Genomic DNA, 25,290 nt, shown 5'->3' with positions numbered 1-25,290 from the left:
CCTGGCTTCATCCTTCATTTGGATTTAAGGAATTGCCCACTCCCTTAGAAGCGTCAGGTTTGGGGGCCTGAATTATCAAACATTTTGAAATTAACTTGAATTTTATTCTTGAATATTTTGTTTCCCTTTTAGTTTTTTAACACAAGGCAAACAAAACCTCCTGACCAGGTTTTCCTGGTTGAGATTCAAATGTTTCCTCAGCTATAGCAATTTATGTGGAGAGTTCCAGCTGTGAAGGGGAGGCTGAGTAGTAAATTGTTAAAGCTTCAGTAGAGCCAGAGAAGAAACTGTCTGCAAGCCTGAAGTCAGAGTTGTCCTGGCTTGCAAAGAATCTGTGTTCCATCTGATGAGTACCTCTCCTTCATTGATACCATTCTGCTCCTTTCCCTACTAAATGAGGCTTTGGGTGGTGCCACGCACAAGGCTAATCCAATGGTGTTTTGGGTCAGATATTTGTGCCAGCATAATGTTAGTGATCTCCCAAAAACGGACAGGAGCAAATCAGATGTAACTCACCACAGTGTTGTGAATTTATTTTAGATACCTCTTTCTCTGCTCATGCACCACTTTGACAAGGGACAGTTCTGGGTGGTTGTCAGCCCTGAGTGTCTATGGAGAAAAGCACTATTGTGAGAATCAGTCAGGGTGTATGTGTGCAAGCATCTAATTGGAAAGCTGCTGGAACCTATAACACAATGAGCTAATGTTAGACACCATATCATAAAGGAATTTCTGCTCTCCTCTGCATTATGGTCATTAGAAAGTGCATGGGCTTGTAACATGGGGATGAATGTTTGTTGAGAAAATAACCTGGGAAAACTGTTCTTGTTGAAGGTGTAACATGGTAACCCTTGTATTCTTGCAGTTATCCTAGAGACTGGAGCTAGGCTATGGTTATGTTGGTGGGCAACTTGGAAACTAATGCTACTTACCAGCCTGTTGGTATACAGGTTTTCAAATGTAGGACAGTTCATCTAAAATGGATCTGATCTAAAAGCTTTGGAATCTCCTCTCTTACCACCACCTCTTCCACCTCTAATTAGAATTCCTCTAGCTTCATGAACATGGGTAGAAACAGGGCTATGTTTTATGATGTGACTGATGCATGATTAGGGGCCCATCATTGGGAAACAGGAGTTAATCTTGAAGCTGAATTCTACTCCTACAGGCTATGGTCATCTTCAAGTGCAAATCGATGTGTGGTTGAACATGCTGTCACTCTATTCTACAGGGACCCCTTTAGTGAAGCCCTTGTGACTAGCACCCAATTTCTGCTTTAAGGTTGGTGGAGACCTAGAGGTAGACATGATTTTTGGAAAGCATAATGTTTCCCAAATCGATGTGTGAGCTGTTCGACACCCTCAAAATTCTTTAATAATTAGCAGTCATCTGCGTTTGTTATAACTTCTGTCAAGAGGTATACGGATTTGGGTATAGAGTGAAGGGGAGTAGAGTTATCATGTCATCCCTAAGTTTCTGTGTTCCATTTAATTAAGTTCTTTTTTAGAGTTTGTTTTTTTTTTCTCTACCTGTCCTGAGCTCTGATGTTTGTTATTAAAGTGAAGTTTTTCTCTGTATTTAAACAGCTGAGGAAATTTTATTCGGTATTAAAAATTACAGATTTAGTGACAACATATAAATAAATATTCTTTTTCTTTTTTGTTTTTTTAAACTTTATTTTAAAAAACAAAGATAAAAGAAAAAAATTTAAACATTTTTGCATAATTGTATACAAATACCTTTTTGAAATTGCATTGCTTGGCTTTTTTTTTTCTTTTTTTTAAGTTTGACACTGTGCATTAAGGTCTTACTAGTTACAATGAGCAAATGTACATGTATAACAGGATGTAACCCGGAATTAGTCAACGTTTTCTTGGTGTGTAAGGATTGAGCATAATGGGGTTTTTGGTTTTTTTTGTTTGTTTGTTTTCTTTTCTTTTTTTTTTTTTTCTTGAACTTCACACAGTCTGTGAGTTGTTTCTGGGGCAGTCCGAGCCTCTGGGGTTAGCATCCCACTGTCAGTGACTGCATATTATGTCTGTGCTTTTGTGATTGTGTTATCTCACTCAGGATGATATTCTCTAGCTGCAACCATTTTCATAAGAATTTGGTTAAGTCATTGTTTCTGATAGCTGAGTAGTACTCTACTGTGTAAATGTACCACAAGTTTTGTTCCATTCATCTACTGAAGGACATCTGGGTTCTTTCCAGCTTCTGGCTATTATAAATAGAGCTGCTATGAACATTGTGGTACGTGTATCTTTGTTGTATATTGGAGTGTCTCTGGGTTATATGCCCAGAAGTGGAATAGCTGGATCTTCAGGTAGTACTATGTCCAATTTTCTGAGGAATGGCCAGACTGATTTCCAGAGTGGTTGTATCAGTTTACAACCCCACCAAGAGTAGAGAAGTGTTCCTCTTTCTCCACAACCGTGACAACATCTGCTGTCATCTTTTTTTCTTCTTTATTGTTACAGTAGGAATGTATTCTTAACATCCTGACCCTCTCAAGTCCACTTCAGAAATACATTTGTGTTCACAGGAGAATGTACATTGTTGGTGCTAGCATGTGTATGTGTGATTAAATTTTAGTGGTGTGGAATCATTCATTTTTATTTTCATGTGTGTAGTTAACAGCCTTGTACTGAACTTTCCCATCTGCTGCATTGAGCCAGGTTTGCTTTTAGACTTTTTTTCACTATGTAAAATCTAACAGCATACATTAGATCTATCTGCAACTCACCCTGTAGCCTATGCAAACCTGTATGTTTCAGTAATTTTTCTGCCTTAAGACAGTGTTATATAATACTCTGCTCACTTTGTTTAGATCTCCATGAAGACAATCAAATGAAATGACACCTGGTAGGAAGCCACTGACAATCTCACTGCAGAGATCTTGAGCCAGAGATCTTGAGGCATAGAGGCCAAGAAACTTAGGAAACTAAGGCAAGGGGATCACTGAGCTGAAGGTCATCTGGGACAAGCAAATCCCAGATCCAGGTGTGGTAGCACACACCTTTAATCTGGGACACACCTTCAGTTGGAGACCTATATAAGGACTTTGGAATAAGGAAGGCTCACTCTCAGCCTGCCTGCCTGCCTGCCTGCCTACAGGGAATATTCCTGCCTGCCTGCCTACAGGGACTATTCCTGCCTGCCTAGTGGAGCTCTGACTACTTGCCCTGTGGGATTGAGCATCTGCTATATCTTTGACTTCGCAGCTGCTGCCGGACATTTTCAGGGATTGCACTACAGACTGTAAGTCTCCCATAAGTACCTCCTTGCTACATAGAGACTATTCATAAATTCTGTGACTCTAGAGAACCCTGACTAATACAAAGTGCTACACTATAAGAAAACCAGAAACCTCACCTAACCTGGACTCCTGGGATCTGTCAGACACTGAGTATCTATTAGGCAGCATGCACAAAGGAAATGAGCTCCCAAACAAAGGACTCCACAACAGAACAGCTGAAGCTAATATTTGAGAGAATTTTTGAATAAGAATGTCGGAAAGTCTTGTGGGTTAGAGGGATGATAAAATCCTATTAGAGATATAGGAGCGGCAGAGGATGAGATGTGGGAGGTAGGTTAAACAGGGGGAGCAGGGTTGAGTATGGTCTGGTAAAAGCTTTAAGAATAAAAAAAATTATGAATACTCATTTTCCTGCCAGGAGATTAAATCATACTAGACACACCCTATCTCATTCAAGCACACTCAGTTAATGCCCAAGACCTAACTGTCAGCTCAGGTTCTCTAATTTTACCAGAGGAATCTGATAAATAGGCTGAAAAGTAATACGGAAGAATAAAACCATGCCAGGACTCAGAGTTTGAGAAATATCATGGATGCGTTTCAATCATGACCATAATCCCATGGTTTATACATTTGCAATTGAGGATCGGATTGACTACAGGGAAGTCTAAACAGGATAAAATGGGGAAAGAATTCATGTTTCTATGAGGTAGCTTATTGGCCTGAGAGGTGTGGCTAGGAAGAGAATGTGTAATGGTGAAAGAGTATTAAAGGAAGGGATTGGCTATAACAGACAGTCTGAGACTTGGAGTTTCAAGAGAGTAACTAGAATGCTGAGAATAAAACTTCTGAGAGCAGTGTCCAAAACAGGGAAGTCATTTATTCTCATCCTTTGCTGGACAGCATCCGTTTAATCTTAATTTGTTTTTGTATGTGGGTGTTTCTTTGCTTGCTTCCTTGCTTGATTTCTTAACCTGGTTATTTTGAAGCAGGAAACTTCATTTAGCCCAAGTTAGCCAGAAATCCATAGGTGGTCAAGTGTCATGAGACACTGAATATTCAGTCTCTACCTCCTTAGTTCTGAAGCAGCCTTTCCCTGCTGGTTTACAGTGGGCTATGAAGGAAATATTCAAGGACTCGGGCACACTGAAGAACTTGATTTATTCTTATATACTCTAATCTACCTTAAAATTTTAATTCAAAGTGAATATAGAATTATAAAATGACAAGTAAGAAAATTGTATGTAGAGGACTCTTGGGTATGAGTTCAAGGAAACTTCAAACAATCAGAGCATTCAGATTTCTGTTTTATTTGTTGATTGGTTTTTTATTTACTAACACCTGCTCAATTCTCCTCCCATTTACCATATTCCAAAGGCTTTCTTCCACTCCTTTTGCCTTTTTGTTTTTAGAATGGGTGTGCCATCTGTGTATCTCCCCATTCTGGTACATAAAGTCTGAATGATTAGGTGTTTCCTTCCCTACTGTAATCCTACAAGGCAGAAGACTTGTCCCACGCACAGGCTATGGCTTTTGGATAGACACTTTCTCTGTTTGTTTTGGCCCATGTGCAACCAAGCTGCATCAAGGGTACATTGTGTGGGGGAGCCCTGGGTCTACTCATTCCATCTTCTTTTGATGATGGTTCAGTCTCTGAGATATCCATTGCTTATATTACTTGACTGTGATGTTTTTCCTGTGTAGCTTCTATTCTTTTTGGGAGCTTGTAGTGATCTACAGACCTGCTGAGGGGTGAAGAAGATTGCATTTAGAAAGGGGATACAAGGCCCACGGGGCACATTGGTATGCCTGGCAGGACTAAATGAACCAGGAAAACTGTAGGGAATAAAAGGTGGTCTGTATGGTTCAGGCTCAGCAGATATGAGGAAGGTGGATAGAAAGATTCTGGAAAGAATAAAAAAAATTCCTTCAATAACAAGCTGCTCAGGCCTAATATATTCACTCTCTTAAAGAACAGAATTCAACATTGCTCCTACTTCTAAACCTTAAAGAAGTAAAATTTGCATCTATTTCAGGAAATACGTTGCTCCATTGATGGTAGAATATGCTTAATGTTTTCACACAAATTGGTCTGAATTATATCTGAAGCTCTTCTTTGTGAGAAGAGTAGAAATCACAGGTTAAATTGGATCAGATTGGGCAAAGTAATAGGGAAGGTCTGTTGAAATGGGCCCTCTTCTAATTGCAGGAGGAACTTGAATAAACTATGGAAATGAGAGAGACAGAAACCATGTCACCAGATATCAAAATATTTCAATGTCACCAGACCAGTAATTGAGACCCTGTCTGGTGTATGTGATTAGTGCGGTTTGGCAGCTTGAAGAGATGGGCTAAAATAAACTTAAATGGATTATTTCCATTTTTTAGATATTCCTAGAGCATCTGCATCTCTAAAAGCCATGATGAACTTGAAAAACCCACCCACACTCCAGCTACTGGCAAGAAGAAGCCTGCTGAAAGATGAAGCCTTGACCATCTCTGCTCTGCCACACCTGCCCAAGCAAAATTTTCCACCACTGTTCAAAGATGCATTCAATAGCAAACAACTTAACCTCCTTAGGCACATGGTGGCAGCATGGCCCTTCCCATGCCTTCCTCTGGGAGGTCTGGGACAATCTCTTAGCCTTAAAGTCCTGAAAGCTGTGCTAAATGGCCTTGACATGCTGATGACAAAGAAGAATAGACCTAGGTAAGTTAGACCAAGATAGCCTGGAGGAATGTATGTGGATGGACTGGTGAATCGAGTAACCACAGTGGTTTCAAGGTTAATTGGAGGCTTTTGATTTTGTGGCTCAGTGTCTTCAAGAATAAAAAAAAAAACCAGTCCAGTATTGTGTCTAGCATTGCTTAGAGCAGAAAGGGTACATATACATTGAGTCAGTCCATGCTTTTTTGCCTGTCACTAAAATTGGAAGATTTGTCCAAGGAATAGACTGAAGGGAAGATGAATTGTGAGGTCATGCAGATTACAAATTGTATCTCCTCATCTAGATGTCCTTCTGTTTTACCCACAGGAGTTGGAAGCTACAAGAGCTTGATTTAAGAGATGTCTACCATGACTTCTGGAATGGCTGTGCTGGAATGCAGCATGTTGTCTGCTCTCCGGATGTCATCTGCATGAGCAAGCCATCGGAGAATTGCCCCATTCCTGAGGAGAAAGGTGCCCTGACTATATTGTTAAACCTTTCCATCTTGTCCCACAGGCCCTCCAAATACCTAAGGTATTTTTATCATTGGGCCAAGCAGCGAAAAGATGTGATCCGTGTGATCTCTCCAAAGTTGACTTTTCATGTCGTTCCTGCATATGACCCCCTGTATTTGTTGGAGGTTTTTGATCCAAGCTCAATCCAGGAACTGGAAATCAAAACATGCTGGGATATGCCTACCCTTATAAGGCTAGCCCCAGGCCTGGGCCAGATGAAAAGCCTCGAGAAACTCATTTTCAAAGAAATCTCTGTACCTTTGGTATGGCGTTGGACCAAAGAGATTATAGCCTGGTCATTCAAAGATTCTTCCCCACTTCTCCAAACTGCATAAGCTCCAGCATCTCTATTTGAATGGAGTCTGCTTCGTGGAGGACAGCCTAGAACAAGTGCTGGGGTAAGAAAGGACAGAGATCTTTATCCATTAGTGAGAAAAGAACCTTTTGTTTGTTGTTGTTGTTGTTGTTGTAGTTTTTGTTCTGGTTTGCATTAAGTATTAGTGTATACAGTGATTTCCCAGCCATTTTTAATGTTACATAGATGTGAGCATAGATTGATTACTAGTGAAATTCATGCTGAGGTAACACCATGACTAGTCACCTTAGTAAATTTAGACTGTCATATGCTTACATGATTTACAGTAGGTGTCTTGAGAAACCCAGATGAAGGGAAAATAAATGTACAGAGTGTGTGAGACCTTACAGGACCTATAATCTCATGTCAACACTTACCTCAACTATGGAAGCAGGTTCCATCTGCCTCTGTCTTTCCGTGGTTCAAAGGAAATATAGGCACATGAAGGGGTTTAATAGATGACATATGAGTGGATGCTTGTGGTCAAAATGATGTCTCATGTTCAAAAGAGTGGATATGTGTGGAAGCTGGAACCTGTTGAATTAAATGTTGGCAGACCTGGGAATGTTCCTAAGTGGTTCGCAGTTTTCCTGTTGGGTTTCCCTCCATACAGTATGTGTCCCCCCATATGTTTTCTGCTTACTAGTTCAGAGGGCACTGTAGAGCTTAGGCAGTAGCAGCCATAGGTATTGTTAGGTCTCCCATAGGGAGCACCAAAGGCTTGACCAAAATAATAACTTGAAAATGACCTTGGGCCAGTGTTCGCTCTGCTACTTTGAAGTTACAGACTTTCTCTTCAAATAAATATTGAAGTTGACTAAAGTAACTTTCTCTCTCATTTCTCTCTCTAGGTGCTTGGAGAGTCCATTAGAGACCCTTGCTATAACAGACTGCCTTTTGTCACTCTCAGATATGGAGTATTTGTCCCAGTGTCCATGCATCCATCAGCTCAAACACCTGGACCTGAGTAGTGTCACATTTAATAATTTAGGTCATCCGTTTCTAGGAAGCCTGCTAGAAAGACTGAAAGCTACCCTACAGACATTAAAATTGAAGCGTTGTGATATCATGGACTTCCAAATCAGTGCTTTCCTCCCTGGGCTCAGCCAGTGTTCTCAGCTCACTGAAGTCAATTTTCTGAAGAACTTCTTATCCATGGGCAGCCTGAAGAAGCTGTTGCAGCATACAGCCAACCTCACACAGCTGACCCTGGAGAAGTACCCTGCCCCTGACGAGGTCTATGATGACATTGGTGATGTTATTCCACAGAGATTTGTCCAACTTTGTTCTGAGCTTATGGACACACTGAAGGAAATAAGGCAGCCAAAACAGGTCTACTTTGTGAGTAAGAGATGTTTAGATTGTCGTAAATACTTTATCTATGATTTGAAGGCCAGACTGTGTGACTGTTGGGAAGAAATATGAAGAGAGCATTTCTGGCCTCTTATTAATGGAAGGTAGGCCTCATGTGATTCATTAGAGGCATCCACCATGTGCATTCAGGACTTTTTGGATGTATATGGGTAGAGGATTATTTCTTTCTATTTGATCTCCAATCAACTTCTTCTGACTTAATGGAGACCTCTTAATACTGAGTACTATGAACTTAATTTCATCCTATTGTGTATAGCACACACGCCCTAGGACAGCAGTGATATTTGACAATTTGACAGCCTGCATCCCACCAACTTCACGTATGAGAAACCATCGGGAATGTGAAGGAAGGAAAGGGACACGACATCACGAAGAGGATAATGGACTGGTTTAGGAGGGCTCTGTGTCATTTGTCCTCTGGATGACATCCACTTTTGGCTGCCCCTCACATACTGTTCTGTACAGTATACATATAATTGTTTTTGAAGTAGAAGATTGGCTGAAAACATAAGTACTGTATGAGACTCCTATCCCTGTTATTTTGTATCTATCTGTTAATTGGAAGGCTCTGAAGCCTTATATTATCATCTGTAATCACGTAGCATTATACTTTCTCATAGGTTCCAATAAATCACTTTTGAATGAGAACATGCTTTGTTTCTTCTTTGCTGAATACTCTTATGTGAAACTTGTTCATTGAACATATCCTAAACCGATAGAATTGGGTATCCTTGTCTCTTCCCCCTCCTCCTCCTAGAGTTTTCAGAGTCCTTTAAACCTTACCATGTTATTTCCTTGCAGAAACTTTATAATCTTATGCTTCAAGAGACCCTATTAAAATGCTGTATGGATTCCATTAGTGACATGAACCAGTGTTTAAGAATGGTTGCTACTCACCTTGAGGAGAGCTGTTGTATTGCCAGTGCACATGTTGAATTGTGTAGTGGCTATTTCTGTTTGTCCAGTTGACTATATCTGGAATAAACCACAATCCATATTTGGGAGACCCATCTTTGATCCTGATCTTGACACATAGTGGCTATGAATCTTAGGACACTAAGGGGAGGAGATCACTGAGCTCAAGCTCATTTGGGACAAAGCAAGTCTAAGATCCAAGTGTGGTGCTAAACACCTTTAATCTGGGACAAACCTTCAGGTGGAGACCTACTTGAGGACATCAGAAGAAGGAGGGCTGGCTCTCTTTGCCTTTTTGCCTTCTCATACCAAGATTCTGCTATATCTGGAAAATGTTTTTGTGGATTTTAGGATGTTCTCCATAAGGAAAGAATACTTTTGGGGGTTTTAGAATGCAGAATTCAAGGTTTTACTCTTGAGAAATGGCAGCTCATTCTCAGAACTCTCTTCCCAGTTCCTGCCATCTGGAGTGTCTGGGGAGACAAAGCTTCCAGGGCAGGTTTTCTTCTTACTTTCTGTTTCTCTGTCTTTCTCTCTCTATCACTTAGGTTTTTTCCTTCTCCCAGCTCCTTTCCCTCTTTCTTCTTCTTCTCTTCCTCCTCTCAACTATTCAACTCCCTCATTGTGTTCATGTGTCTGTGTGCACTCGCCGGTTTGTGTGAGTGTTAGGGATGTATCTCTGGCTGTTGGGAGTCACTGTGGTGCGAAGTTTAGCTTCCAAGTCATAAGATCCACAAGCAATATGAGCATGGGGATTAAAGGTATACACTAATACATATTGCAGATTAGATGTTGCCTAGGCCACTTTAATTCCTGGGTGCTGGATCAGAACTATGAAACAGGAAAGTAAAGAAAGAATGTGTAAAAGTCCCCAAGGTGGAAGCCAACGTTTTTTTGGGGATGTCAATGAGTAGGTATGTTTGAAGCTTATCAACATTCTGAGACATAATTGGGTTAGAAACTAATTACTTTTGAAAAAATTGAAAAATTGGATGATTTCTATGCTAAGTGCAGATATTTCACTTCTGAGCCTTGTTCCCAGAAATGTCTCATTACACCACAAGCACGCATCCTAACAATATTCTGAGCATGTTTATTTCTATTAGTAATTGAAAACAACCTAGATATTCCTCAGGTAAAATGGATAAGCAAAATTTTGTACATCCATAAAATAGACTAATATCCAGCAAATAGTCATTGATACCAGGAATTTTGAAAGTAAAAGTATTCAAGTGTAAAGCATGATAGTGAGTGAGGTAAGCCAGACACTGAATGGCATCACTATGTAGGCAGGTTGGAATTTATTATATAAACTACATAACTAGGGTGGCCTTGAATTCACACATCAACCAACCCCCTGATTGGTCCAATCGGAATGCCTGTGATGCTGCTCTACACTGAACAGTCGAAACAAAAAGAAATAAAGACAAAGTCAGAAAATGCAATAACTGCATCAGATGTTAGGGATAGCTACACCATTTACACTGTCACCTAAGAAATAGTCATACTACACTATGAGATAACAGAGAATTGGAAATAGCTCTTCTGTTCCAGTTGCCAGCCAATATGCCTGCAAAACCAATAGGTTAGTCCTAAAGAAAAGCCAACACCTTTGAGATCCACACACAAACATTCTCATCCCAGTCACAGTTTCTTAGGTCCAACCGCAAATGCAAGTCTGCATATAATATTGTCCTTTCTGAACAAAATAAAACCATGATACAGCTGACACTGGCTACTGGACACCTTTCTGAGGAGTGAAGCCATGAAGTCATAGCCCTCTTCATAGAACTGTTCCTCTATGGAGTATTTTTTTCCTATTTTATCAAACAATAATATTGAAAAATGCAGTGTTATTATCATTGTTATTTAGATTTATTTTATTTTGTATGTCTTTTTTCGTGTGTATGGATGTGTGAGTGTGTTTTGTGTGTGTCTACAGAAGAGAGCATTGTTCCTGTGGAACTAGAGGTAGCCAGATGAGTAGTAGGATTTGTAACTGGGTCTTATACATGAGCAGTAAGTTCTATTAAACTCCAAGAAATTTCTCAACCCTATTGATATTAAAGGCAAGTAAGTTTTTTTCATTTGTTTTGTGTTTGTCTCTCTGTGTGTGTCTTTTCTCTCTTTAACTATGTGACTCTAACTTGAGTAATTAGGCTATGCATAGAGTTTATGTACCCAGTATGCCATCTGATTGGATCAGTATTTGAGACAGCTTTGCATTTACCAAGGCTGGCCTCTTACCATGAAGCTCAGGCACTTCTCAATCTTCTCCTCCTCTACCTTTCCCATCCCAAGTGTTGGGGTACAGGCAAGTGCCACCATATCTGGTATTTCTGATACAGTAGGGTTTATTTTGTTTATTGTTTTTTGTTTTGTTTGTTTTTCTTCTCAGAAAGGAAAACAGACTAAATCCTTTCCCTGGCTTCATCCTTCATTTGGATTTAAGGAATTGCCCACTCCCTGAGAAGCGTCAGGTTTGGGGGCCTGAATTATCAAACATTTTGAAATTAACTTGAATTTTATTCTTGAATATTTTGTTTCCCTTTTAGTTTTTTAACACAAGGCAAACAAAACCTCCTGACCAGGTTTTCCTGGTTGAGATTCAAATGTTTCCTCAGCTATAGCAATTTATGTGGAGAGTTCCAGCTGTGAAGGGGAGGCTGAGTAGTAAATTGTTAAAGCTTCAGTAGAGCCAGAGAAGAAACTGTCTGCAAGCCTGAAGTCAGAGTTGTCCTGGCTTGCAAAGAATCTGTGTTCCATCTGATGAGTACCTCTCCTTCATTGATACCATTCTGCTCCTTTCCCTACTAAATGAGGCTTTGGGTGGTGCCACGCACAAGGCTAATCCAATGGTGTTTTGGGTCAGATATTTGTGCCAGCATAATGTTAGTGATCTCCCCAAAACGGACAGGAGCAAATCAGATGTAACTCACCACAGTGTTGTGAATTTATTTTAGATACCTCTTTCTCTGCTCATGCACCACTTTGACAAGGGACAGTTCTGGGTGGTTGTCAGCCCTGAGTGTCTATGGAGAAAAGCACTATTGTGAGAATCAGTCAGGGTGTATGTGTGCAAGCATCTAATTGGAAAGCTGCTGGAACCTATAACACAATGAGCTAATGTTAGACACCATATCATAAAGGAATTTCTGCTCTCCTCTGCATTATGGTCATTAGAAAGTGCATGGGCTTGTAACATGGGGATGAATGTTTGTTGAGAAAATAACCTGGGAACACTGTTCTTGTTGAAGGTGTAACATGGTAACCCTTGTATTCTTGCAGTTATCCTAGAGACTGGAGCTAGGCTATGGTTATGTTGGTGGGCAACTTGGAAACTAATGCTACTTACCAGCCTGTTGGTATACAGGTTTTCAAATGTAGGACAGTTCATCTAAAATGGATCTGATCTAAAAGCTTTGGAATCTCCTCTCTTACCACCACCTCTTCCACCTCTAATTAGAATTCCTCTAGCTTCATGAACATGGGTAGAAACAGGGCTATGTTTTATGATGTGACTGATGCATGATTAGGGGCCCATCATTGGGAAACAGGAGTTAATCTTGAAGCTGAATTCTACTCCTACAGGCTATGGTCATCTTCAAGTGCAAATCGATGTGTGGTTGAACATGCTGTCACTCTATTCTACAGGGACCCCTTTAGTGAAGCCCTTGTGACTAGCACCCAATTTCTGCTTTAAGGTTGGTGGAGACCTAGAGGTAGACATGATTTTTGGAAAGCATAATGTTTCCCAAATCGATGTGTGAGCTGTTCGACACCCTCAAAATTCTTTAATAATTAGCAGTCATCTGCGTTTGTTATAACTTCTGTCAAGAGGTATACGGATTTGGGTATAGAGTGAAGGGGAGTAGAGTTATCATGTCATCCCTAAGTTTCTGTGTTCCATTTAATTAAGTTCTTTTTTAGAGTTTGTTTTTTTTTTCTCTACCTGTCCTGAGCTCTGATGTTTGTTATTAAAGTGAAGTTTTTCTCTGTATTTAAACAGCTGAGGAAATTTTATTCGGTATTAAAAATTACAGATTTAGTGACAACATATAAATAAATATTCTTTTTCTTTTTTGTTTTTTTAAACTTTATTTTAAAAAACAAAGATAAAAGAAAAAAAATTAAACATTTTTGCATAATTGTATACAAATACCTTTTTGAAATTGCATTGCTTGGCTTTTTTTTTTCTTTTTTTTAAGTTTGACACTGTGCATTAAGGTCTTACTAGTTACAATGAGCAAATGTACATGTAAAACAGGATGTAACCCGGAATTAGTCAACGTTTTCTTGGTGTGTAAGGATTGAGCATAATGGGGTTTTTGTTTTTTTTTGTTTGTTTGTTTTCTTTTCTTTTTTTTTTTTCTTGAACTTCACACAGTCTGTGAGTTGTTTCTGGGGCAGTCCGAGCCTCTGGGGTTAGCATCCCACTGTCAGTGACTGCATATTATGTCTGTGCTTTTGTGATTGTGTTATCTCACTCAGGATGATATTCTCTAGCTGCAACCATTTTCATAAGAATTTGGTTAAGTCATTGTTTCTGATAGCTGAGTAGTACTCTACTGTGTAAATGTACCACAAGTTTTGTTCCATTCATCTACTGAAGGACATCTGGGTTCTTTCCAGCTTCTGGCTATTATAAATAGAGCTGCTATGAACATTGTGGTACGTGTATCTTTGTTGTATATTGGAGTGTCTCTGGGTTATATGCCCAGAAGTGGAATAGCTGGATCTTCAGGTAGTACTATGTCCAATTTTCTGAGGAATGGCCAGACTGATTTCCAGAGTGGTTGTATCAGTTTACAACCCCACCAAGAGTAGAGAAGTGTTCCTCTTTCTCCACAACCGTGACAACATCTGCTGTCATCTTTTTTTCTTCTTTATTGTTACAGTAGGAATGTATTCTTAACATCCTGACCCTCTCAAGTCCACTTCAGAAATACATTTGTGTTCACAGGAGAATGTACATTGTTGGTGCTAGCATGTGTATGTGTGATTAAATTTTAGTGGTGTGGAATCATTCATTTTTATTTTCATGTGTGTAGTTAACAGCCTTGTACTGAACTTTCCCATCTGCTGCATTGAGCCAGGTTTGCTTTTAGACTTTTTTTCACTATGTAAAATCTAACAGCATACATTAGATCTATCTGCAACTCACCCTGTAGCCTATGCAAACCTGTATGTTTCAGTAATTTTTCTGCCTTAAGACAGTGTTATATAATACTCTGCTCACTTTGTTTAGATCTCCATGAAGACAATAAAATGAAATGACACCTGGTAGGAAGCCACTGACAATCTCACTGCAGAGATCTTGAGCCAGAGATCTTGAGGCATAGAGGCCAAGAAACTTAGGAAACTAAGGCAAGGGGATCACTGAGCTGAAGGTCATCTGGGACAAGCAAATCCCAGATCCAGGTGTGGTAGCACACACCTTTAATCTGGGACACACCTTCAGTTGGAGACCTATATAAGGACTTTGGAATAAGGAAGGCTCACTCTCAGCCTGCCTGCCTGCCTGCCTGCCTACAGGGAATATTCCTGCCTGCCTGCCTACAGGGACTATTCCTGCCTGCCTAGTGGAGCTCTGACTACTTGCCCTGTGGGATTGAGCATCTGCTATATCTTTGACTTCGCAGCTGCTGCCGGACATTTTCAGGGATTGCACTACAGACTGTAAGTCTCCCATAAGTACCTCCTTGCTACATAGAGACTATTCATAAATTCTGTGACTCTAGAGAACCCTGACTAATACAAAGTGCTACACTATAAGAAAACCAGAAACCTCACCTAACCTGGACTCCTGGGATCTGTCAGACACTGAGTATCTATTAGGCAGCATGCACAAAGGAAATGAGCTCCCAAACAAAGGACTCCACAACAGAACAGCTGAAGCTAATATTTGAGAGAATTTTTGAATAAGAATGTCGGAAAGTCTTGTGGGTTAGAGGGATGATAAAATCCTATTAGAGATATAGGAGGGGCAGAGGATGAGATGTGGGAGGTAGGTTAAACAGGGGGAGCAGGGTTGAGTATGGTCTGGTAAAAGCTTTAAGAATAAAAAAAATTATGAATACTCATTTTCCTGCCAGGAGATTAAATCATACTAGACACACCCTATCTCATTCAAGCACACTCAGTTAATGCCCAAGACCTAACTGTCAGCTCAGGTTCTCTAATTTTACCAGAGGAATCTGATAAATAGGCTGAAAAGTAATACGGAAGAATAAAACCATGCCAGGACTCAGAGTTTGAGAAATATCATGGATGCGTTTCAATCATGACCATAATCCCATGGTTTATACATTTGCAATTGAGGATCGGATTGACTACAGGGAAGTCTAAACAGGATAAAATGGGGAAAGAATTCATGTTCCTATGAGGTAGCTTATTGGCCTGAGAGGTGTGGCTAGGAAGAGAATGTGTAATGGTGAAAGAGTATTAAAGGAAGGGATTGGCTATAACAGACAGTCTGAGACTTGGAGTTTCAAGAGAGTAACTAGAATGCTGAGAATAAAACTTCTGAGAGCAGTGTCCAAAACAGGGAAGTCATTTATTCTCATCCTTTGCTGGACAGCATCCGTTTAATCTTAATTTGTTTTTGTATGTGGGTGTTTCTTTGCTTGCTTCCTTGCTTGATTTCTTAACCTGGTTATTTTGAAGCAGGAAACTTCATTTAGCCCAAGTTAGCCAGAAATCCATAGGTGGTCAAGTGTCATGAGACACTGAATATTCAGTCTCTACCTCCTTAGTTCTGAAGCAGCCTTTCCCTGCTGGTTTACAGTGGGCTATGAAGGAAATATTCAAGGACTCGGGCACACTGAAGAACTTGATTTATTCTTATATACTCTAATCTACCTTAAAATTTTAATTCAAAGTGAATATAGAATTATAAAATGACAAGTAAGAAAATTGTATGTAGAGGACTCTTGGGTATGAGTTCAAGGAAACTTCAAACAATCAGAGCATTCAGATTTCTGTTTTATTTGTTGATTGGTTTTTTATTTACTAACACCTGCTCAATTCTCCTCCCATTTACCATATTCCAAAGGCTTTCTTCCACTCCTTTTGCCTTTTTGTTTTTAGAATGGGTGTGCCATCTGTGTATCTCCCCATTCTGGTACATAAAGTCTGAATGATTAGGTGTTTCCTTCCCTACTGTAATCCTACAAGGCAGAAGACTTGTCCCACGCACAGGCTATGGCTTTTGGATAGACACTTTCTCTGTTTGTTTTGGCCCATGTGCAACCAAGCTGCATCAAGGGTACATTGTGTGGGGGAGCCCTGGGTCTACTCATTCCATCTTCTTTTGATGATGGTTCAGTCTCTGAGATATCCATTGCTTATATTACTTGACTGTGATGTTTTTCCTGTGTAGCTTCTATTCTTTTTGGGAGCTTGTAGTGATCTACAGACCTGCTGAGGGGTGAAGAAGATTGCATTTAGAAAGGGGATACAAGGCCCACGGGGCACATTGGTATGCCTGGCAGGACTAAATGAACCAGGAAAACTGTAGGGAATAAAAGGTGGTCTGTATGGTTCAGGCTCAGCAGATATGAGGAAGGTGGATAGAAAGATTCTGGAAAGAATAAAAAAAAATCCTTCAATAACAAGCTGCTCAGGCCTAATATATTCACTCTCTTAAAGAACAGAATTCAACATTGCTCCTACTTCTAAACCTTAAAGAAGTAAAATTTGTATCTATTTCAGGAAATACGTTGCTCCATTGATGGTAGAATATGCTTAATGTTTTCACACAAATTGGTCTGAATTATATCTGAAGCTCTTCTTTGTGAGAAGAGTAGAAATCACAGGTTAAATTGGATCAGATTGGGCAAAGTAATAGGGGAGGTCTGTTGAAATGGGCCCTCTTCTAATTGCAGGAGGAACTTGAATAAACTATGGAAATGAGAGAGACAGAAACCATGTCACCAGATATCAAAATATTTCAATGTCACCAGACCAGTAATTGAGACCCTGTCTGGTGTATGTGATTAGTGCGGTTTGGCAGCTTGAAGAGATGGGCTAAAATAAACTTAAATGGATTATTTCCATTTTTTAGATATTCCTAGAGCATCTGCATCTCTAAAAGCCATGATGAACTTGAAAAACCCACCCACACTCCAGCTACTGGCAAGAAGAAGCCTGCTGAAAGATGAAGCCTTGACCATCTCTGCTCTGCCACACCTGCCCAAGCAAAATTTTCCACCACTGTTCAAAGATGCATTCAATAGCAAACAACTTAACCTCCTTAGGCACATGGTGGCAGCATGGCCCTTCCCATGCCTTCCTCTGGGAGGTCTGGGACAATCTCTTAGCCTTAAAGTCCTGAAAGCTGTGCTAAATGGCCTTGACATGCTGATGACAAAGAAGAATAGACCTAGGTAAGTTAGACCAAGATAGCCTGGAGGAATATATGTGGATGGACTGGTGAATCGAGTAACCACAGTGGTTTCAAGGTTAATAGGAGGCTTTTGATTTTATGGCTCAGTGTCTTCAAGAATAAAAAAAAAATCAGTCCAGTATTGTGTCTAGCATTGCTTAGAGCAGAAAGGGTACATATACATTGAGTCAGTCCATGCTTTTTTGCCTGTCACTAAAATTGGAAGATTTGTCCAAGGAATAGACTGAAGGGAAGATGAATTGTGAGGTCATGCAGATTACAAATTGTATCTCCTCATCTAGATGTCCTTCTGTTTCCCCACAGGAGTTGGAAGCTACAAGAGCTTGATTTAAGAGATGTCTACCATGACTTCTGGAATGGCTGTGCTGGAATGCAGCATGTTGTCTGCTCTCCGGATGTCATCTGCATGAGCAAGCCATCGGAGAATTGCCCCATTCCTGAGGAGAAAGGTGCCCTGACTATATTGTTAAACCTTTCCATCTTGTCCCACAGGCCCTCCAAATACCTAAGGTATTTTTATCATTGGGCCAAGCAGCGAAAAGATGTGATCCGTGTGATCTCTCCAAAGTTGACTTTTCATGCCGTTCCTGCATATGACCCCCTGTATTTGTTGGAGGTTTTTGATCCAAGCTCAATCCAGGAACTGGAAATCAAAACATGCTGGGATATGCCTACCCTTATAAGGCTAGCCCCAGGCCTGGGCCAGATGAAAAGCCTCGAGAAACTCATTTTCAAAGAAATCTCTGTACCTTTGGTATGGCGTTGGACCAAAGAGATTATAGCCTGGTCTCACTCAAAGATTCTTCCCCACTTCTCCAAACTGCATAAGCTCCAGCATCTCTATTTGAATGGAGTCTGCTTCGTGGAGGACAGCCTAGAACAAGTGCTGGGGTAAGAAAGGACAGAGATCTTTATCCATTAGTGAGAAAAGAACCTTTTGTTTGTTGTTGTTGTTGTTGTTGTAGTTTTTGTTCTGGTTTGCATTAAGTATTAGTGTATACAGTGATTTCCCAGCCATTTTTAATGTTACATAGATGTGAGCATAGATTGATTACTAGAGAAATTCATGCTGAGGTAACACCATGACTAGTCACCTTAGTAAATTTAGACTGTCATATGCTTACATGATTTACAGTAGGTGTCTTGAGAAACCCAGATGAAGGGAAAATAAATGTACAGAGTGTGTGAGACCTTACAGGACCTATAATCTCATGTCAACACTTACCTCAACTATGGAAGCAGGTTCCATCTGCCTCTGTCTTTCCGTGGTTCAAAGGAAATATAGGCACATGAAGGGGTTTAATAGATGACATATGAGTGGATGCTTGTGGTCAAAATGATGTCTCATGTTCAAAAGAGTGGATATGTGTGGAAGCTGGAACCTGTTGAATTAAATGTTGGCAGACCTGGGAATGTTCCTAAGTGGTTCGCAGTTTTCCTGTTGGGTTTCCCTCCATACAGTATGTGTCCCCCCATATGTTTTCTGCTTACTAGTTCAGAGGGCACTGTAGAGCTTAGGCAGTAGCAGCCATAGGTATTGTTAGGTCTCCCATAGGGAGCACCAAAGGCTTGACCAAAATAATAACTTGAAAATGACCTTGGGCCAGTGTTCGCTCTGCTACTTTGAAGTTACAGACTTTCTCTTCAAATAAATATTGAAGTTGACTAAAGTAACTTTCTCTCTCATTTCTCTCTCTAGGTGCTTGGAGAGTCCATTAGAGACCCTTGCTATAACAGACTGCCTTTTGTCACTCTCAGATATGGAGTATTTGTCCCAGTGTCCATGCATCCATCAGCTCAAACACCTGGACCTGAGTAGTGTCACATTTAATAATTTAGGTCATCCGTTTCTAGGAAGCCTGCTAGAAAGACTGAAAGCTACCCTACAGACATTAAAATTGAAGCGTTGTGATATCATGGACTTCCAAATCAGTGCTTTCCTCCCTGGGCTCAGCCAGTGTTCTCAGCTCACTGAAGTCAATTTTCTGAAGAACTTCTTATCCATGGGCAGCCTGAAGAAGCTGTTGCAGCATACAGCCAACCTCACACAGCTGACCCTGGAGAAGTACCCTGCCCCTGACGAGGTCTATGATGACATTGGTGATGTTATTCCACAGAGATTTGTCCAACTTTGTTCTGAGCTTATGGACACACTGAAGGAAATAAGGCAGCCAAAACAGGTCTACTTTGTGAGTAAGAGATGTTTAGATTGTCGTAAATACTTTATCTATGATTTGAAGGCCAGACTGTGTGACTGTTGGGAAGAAATATGAAGAGAGCATTTCTGGCCTCTTATTAATGGAAGGTAGGCCTCATGTGATTCATTAGAGGCATCCACCATGTGCATTCAGGACTTTTTGGATGTATATGGGTAGAGGATTATTTCTTTCTATTTGATCTCCAATCAACTTCTTCTGACTTAATGGAGACCTCTTAATACTGAGTACTATGAACTTAATTTCATCCTATTGTGTATAGCACACACACCCTAGGACAGCAGTGATATTTGACAATTTGACAGCCTGCATCCCACCAACTTCACGTATGAGAGACCATCGGGAATGTGAAGGAAGGAAAGGGACACGACATCACGAAGAGGATAATGGACTGGTTTAGGAGGGCTCTGTGTCATTTGTCCTCTGGATGACATCCACTTTTGGCTGCCCCTCACATACTGTTCTGTACAGTATACATATAATTGTTTTTGAAGTAGAAGATTGGCTGAAACCATAAGTACTGTATGAGGCTCCTATCCCTGTTATTTTGTATCTATCTGTTAATTGGAAGGCTCTGATGCTTATATTATCATCTGTAATCACGTAGCATTATACTTTCTCATAGGTTCCAATAAATCACTTTTGAATGAGAACATGCTTTGTTTTATCTTTGCTGAATACTCTTATGTGAAACTTGTTCATTGAACATATCCTAAACCGATAGAATTGGGTACCCTTGTCTCTTCCCCCTCCTCCTCCTAGAGTTTTCAGAGTCCTTTAAACCTTACCATGTTATTTCCTTGCAGAAACTTTATAATCTTATGCTTCAAGAGACCCTATTAAAATGCTGTATGGATTCCATTAGTGACATGAACCAGTGTTTAAGAATGGTTGCTACTCACCTTGAGGAGAGCTGTTGTATTGCCAGTGCACATGTTGAATTGTGTAGTGGCTATTTCTGTTTGTCCAGTTGACTATATCTGGAATAAACCACAATCCATATTTGGGAGACCCATCTTTGATCCTGATCTTGACACATAGTGGCTATGAATCTTAGGACACTAAGGGGAGGAGATCACTGAGCTCAAGCTCATTTGGGACAAAGCAAGTCTAAGATCCAAGTGTGGTGCTAAACACCTTTAATCTGGGACAAACCTTCAGGTGGAGACCTACTTGAGGACATCAGAAGAAGGAGGGCTGGCTCTCTTTGCCTTTTTGCCTTCTCATACCAAGATTCTGCTATATCTGGAAAATGTTTTTGTGGATTTTAGGATGTTCTCCATAAGGAAAGAATACTTTTGGGGGTTTTAGAATGCAGAATTCAAGGTTTTACTCTTGAGAAATGGCAGCTCATTCTCAGAACTCTCTTCCCAGTTCCTGCCATCTGGAGTGTCTGGGGAGACAAAGCTTCCAGGGCAGGTTTTCTTCTTACTTTCTGTTTCTCTGTCTTTCTCTCTCTATCACTTAGGTTTTTTCCTTCTCCCAGCTCCTTTCCCTCTTTCTTCTTCTTCTCTTCCTCCTCTCAACTATTCAACTCCCTCACTGTGTTCATGTGTCTGTGTGCACTCGCCGGTTTGTGTGAGTGTTAGGGATGTATCTCTGGCTGTTTGGAGTCACTGTGGTGCGAAGTTTAGCTTCCAAGTCATAAGATCCACAAGCAATATGAGCATGGGGATTAAAGGTATACACTAATACATATTGCAGAATAGATGTTGCCTAGGCCACTTTAATTCCTGGGTGCTGGATCAGAACTATGAAACAGGAAAGTAAAGAAAGAATGTGTAAAAGTCCCCAAGGTGGAAGCCAACGTTTTTTTTGGGGATGTCAATGAGTAGGTATGTTTGAAGCTTATCAACATTCTGAGACATAATTGGGTTAGAAACTAATTACTTTTGAAAAAATTGAAAAATTGGATGATTTCTATGCTAAGTGCAGATATTTCACTTCTGAGCCTTGTTCCCAGAAATGTCTCATTACACCACAAGCACGCATCCTAACAATATTCTGAGCATGTTTATTTCTATTAGTAATTGAAAACAACCTAGATTTTCCTCAGGTAAAATGGATAAGCAAAATTTTGTACATCCATAAAATAGACTAATATCCAGCAAATAGTCATTGATACCAGGAATTTTGAAAGTAAAAGTATTCAAGTGTAAAGCATGATAGTGAGTGAGGTAAGCCAGACACTGAATGGCATCACTATGTAGGCAGGTTGGAATTTATTATATAAACTACATAACTAGGGTGGCCTTGAATTCACACATCAACCAACCCCCTGATTGGTCTAATCGGAATGCCTGTGATGCTGCTCTACACTGAACAGTCGAAACAAAAAGAAATAAAGACAAAGTCAGAAAATGCAATAACTGCATCAGATGTTAGGGATAGCTACACCATTTACACTGTCACCTAAGAAATAGTCATACTACACTATGAGATAACAGAGAATTGGAAATAGCTCTTCTGTTCCAGTTGCCAGCCAATATGCCTGCAAAACCAATAGGTTAGTCCTAAAGAAAAGCCAACACCTTTGAGATCCACACACAAACATTCTCATCCCAGTCACAGTTTCTTAGGTCCAACCGCAAATGCAAGTCTGCATATAATATTGTCCTTTCTGAACAAAATAAAACCATGATACAGCTGACACTGGCTACTGGACACCTTTCTGAGGAGTGAAGCCATGAAGTCATAGCCCTCTTCATAGAACTGTTCCTCTATGGAGTATTTTTTTCCTATTTTATCAAACAATAATATTGAAAAATGCAGTGTTATTATCATTGTTATTTAGATTTATTTTATTTTGTATGTCTTTTTTCGTGTGTATGGATGTGTGAGTGTGTTTTGTGTGTGTCTACAGAAGAGAGCATTGTTCCTGTGGAACTAGAGGTAGCCAGATGAGTAGTAGGATTTGTAACTGGGTCTTATACATGAGCAGTAAGTTCTATTAAACTCCAAGAAATTTCTCAACCCTATTGATATTAAAGGCAAGTAAGTTTTTTTCATTTGTTTTGTGTTTGTCTCTCTGTGTGTGTCTTTTCTCTCTTTAACTATGTGACTCTAACTTGAGTAATTAGGCTATGCATAGAGTTTATGTACCCAGTATGCCATCTGATTGGATCAGTATTTGAGACAGCTTTGCATTTACCAAGGCTGGCCTCTTACCATGAAGCTCAGGCACTTCTCAATCTTCTCCTCCTCTACCTTTCCCATCCCAAGTGTTGGGGTACAGGCAAGTGCCACCATATCTGGTATTTCTGATACAGTAGGGTTTATTTTGTTTATTGTTTTTTGTTTTGTTTGTTTTTCTTCTCAGAAAGGAAAACAGACTAAATCCTTTCCCTGGCTTCATCCTTCATTTGGATTTAAGGAATTGCCCACTCCCTGAGAAGCGTCAGGTTTGGGGGCCTGAATTATCAAACATTTTGAAATTAACTTGAATTTTATTCTTGAATATTTTGTTTCCCTTTTAGTTTTTTAACACAAGGCAAACAAAACCTCCTGACCAGGTTTTCCTGGTTGAGATTCAAATGTTTCCTCAGCTATAGCAATTTATGTGGAGAGTTCCAGCTGTGAAGGGGAGGCTGAGTAGTAAATTGTTAAAGCTTCAGTAGAGCCAGAGAAGAAACTGTCTGCAAGCCTGAAGTCAGAGTTGTCCTGGCTTGCAAAGAATCTGTGTTCCATCTGATGAGTACCTCTCCTTCATTGATACCATTCTGCTCCTTTCCCTACTAAATGAGGCTTTGGGTGGTGCCACGCACAAGGCTAATCCAATGGTGTTTTGGGTCAGATATTTGTGCCAGCATAATGTTAGTGATCTCCCCAAAACGGACAGGAGCAAATCAGATGTAACTCACCACAGTGTTGTGAATTTATTTTAGATACCTCTTTCTCTGCTCATGCACCACTTTGACAAGGGACAGTTCTGGGTGGTTGTCAGCCCTGAGTGTCTATGGAGAAAAGCACTATTGTGAGAATCAGTCAGGGTGTATGTGTGCAAGCATCTAATTGGAAAGCTGCTGGAACCTATAACACAATGAGCTAATGTTAGACACCATATCATAAAGGAATTTCTGCTCTCCTCTGCATTATGGTCATTAGAAAGTGCATGGGCTTGTAACATGGGGATGAATGTTTGTTGAGAAAATAACCTGGGAACACTGTTCTTGTTGAAGGTGTAACATGGTAACCCTTGTATTCTTGCAGTTATCCTAGAGACTGGAGCTAGGCTATGGTTATGTTGGTGGGCAACTTGGAAACTAATGCTACTTACCAGCCTGTTGGTATACAGGTTTTCAAATGTAGGACAGTTCATCTAAAATGGATCTGATCTAAAAGCTTTGGAATCTCCTCTCTTACCACCACCTCTTCCACCTCTAATTAGAATTCCTCTAGCTTCATGAACATGGGTAGAAACAGGACTATGTTTTATGATGTGACTGATGCATGATTAGGGGCCCATCATTGGGAAACAGGAATTAATCTTGAAGCTGAATTCTACTCCTACAGGCTATGGTCATCTTCAAGTGCAAATCGATGTGTGGTTGAACATGCTGTCACTCTATTCTACAGGGACCCCTTTAGTGAAGCCCTTGTGACTAGCACCCAATTTCTGCTTTAAGGTTGGTGGAGACCTAGAGGTAGACATGATTTTTGGAAAGCATAATGTTTCCCAAATCGATGTGTGAGCTGTTCGACACCCTCAAAATTCTTTAATAATTAGCAGTCATCTGCGTTTGTTATAACTTCTGTCAAGAGGTATACGGATTTGGGTATAGAGTGAAGGGGAGTAGAGTTATCATGTCATCCCTAAGTTTCTGTGTTCCATTTAATTAAGTTCTTTTTTAGAGTTTGTTTTTTTTTTTCTCTACCTGTCCTGAGCTCTGATGTTTGTTATTAAAGTGAAGTTTTTCTCTGTATTTAAACAGCTGAGGAAATTTTATTCGGTATTAAAAATTACAGATTTAGTGACAACATATAAATAAATATTCTTTTTCTTTTTTGTTTTTTTAAACTTTATTTTAAAAAACAAAGATAAAAGAAAAAAATTTAAACATTTTTGCATAATTGTATACAAATACCTTTTTGAAATTGCATTGCTAGGCTTTTTTTTTCTTTTTTTTAAGTTTGACACTGTGCATTAAGGTCTTACTAGTTACAATGAGCAAATGTACATGTAAAACAGGATGTAACCCGGAATTAGTCAACGTTTTCTTGGTGTGTAAGGATTGAGAATAATGGGGTTTTTGTTTTTTTTTGTTTTTTTTTTTTTTTTTTTTGTTTGTTTTCTTTTCTTTTTTTTTTTTTTCTTGAACTTCACACAGTCTGTGAGTTGTTTCTGGGGCAGTCCGAGCCTCTGGGGTTAGCATCCCACTGTCAGTGACTGCATATTTTGTCTGTGCTTTTGTGATTGTGTTATCTCACTCAGGATGATATTCTCTAGCTGCAACCATTTTCATAAGAATTTGGTTAAGTCATTGTTTCTGATAGCTGAGTAGTACTCTACTGTGTAAATGTACCACAAGTTTTGTTCCATTCATC

The 25,290-nt window shown here is 39.9% G+C and overlaps 2 protein-coding genes across 2 annotated transcripts; both read left to right on the top strand.

Annotated features, from left to right (window-relative positions):
• Positions 1-5,937: 5,937 nt before the first annotated feature.
• LOC308413326 (PRAME family member 12-like) lies at positions 5,938-8,259 on the top strand (the record flags this gene model as incomplete). The annotated part of the gene is given in 4 exon segments (XM_080908259.1): positions 5,938-5,966; positions 6,292-6,777; positions 6,779-6,877; positions 7,686-8,259. Coding segments are annotated over 4 exon segments (1,188 nt in total).
• Positions 8,260-17,481: 9,222 nt separating this feature from the next.
• LOC308413323 (PRAME family member 12-like) lies at positions 17,482-19,803 on the top strand (the record flags this gene model as incomplete). The annotated part of the gene is made up of 3 exons (XM_080908252.1): positions 17,482-17,510; positions 17,834-18,421; positions 19,230-19,803. The coding sequence occupies 3 exons, from the start codon at positions 17,482-17,484 to the stop codon at positions 19,801-19,803; spliced, it is 1,191 nt and encodes a 396-aa protein (XP_080764378.1).
• Between the last annotated feature and the right edge of the window lie 5,487 nt (positions 19,804-25,290).

This window comes from Micromys minutus (genome assembly GCF_963924665.1).
Source record: "Micromys minutus genome assembly, chromosome: 32".
Lineage (NCBI taxonomy): Eukaryota > Metazoa > Chordata > Mammalia > Rodentia > Muridae > Micromys > Micromys minutus.
The sequence above is the reverse complement of the archived record's forward strand: the minus strand, read 5'-3'. Positions and strand labels throughout refer to the sequence as shown.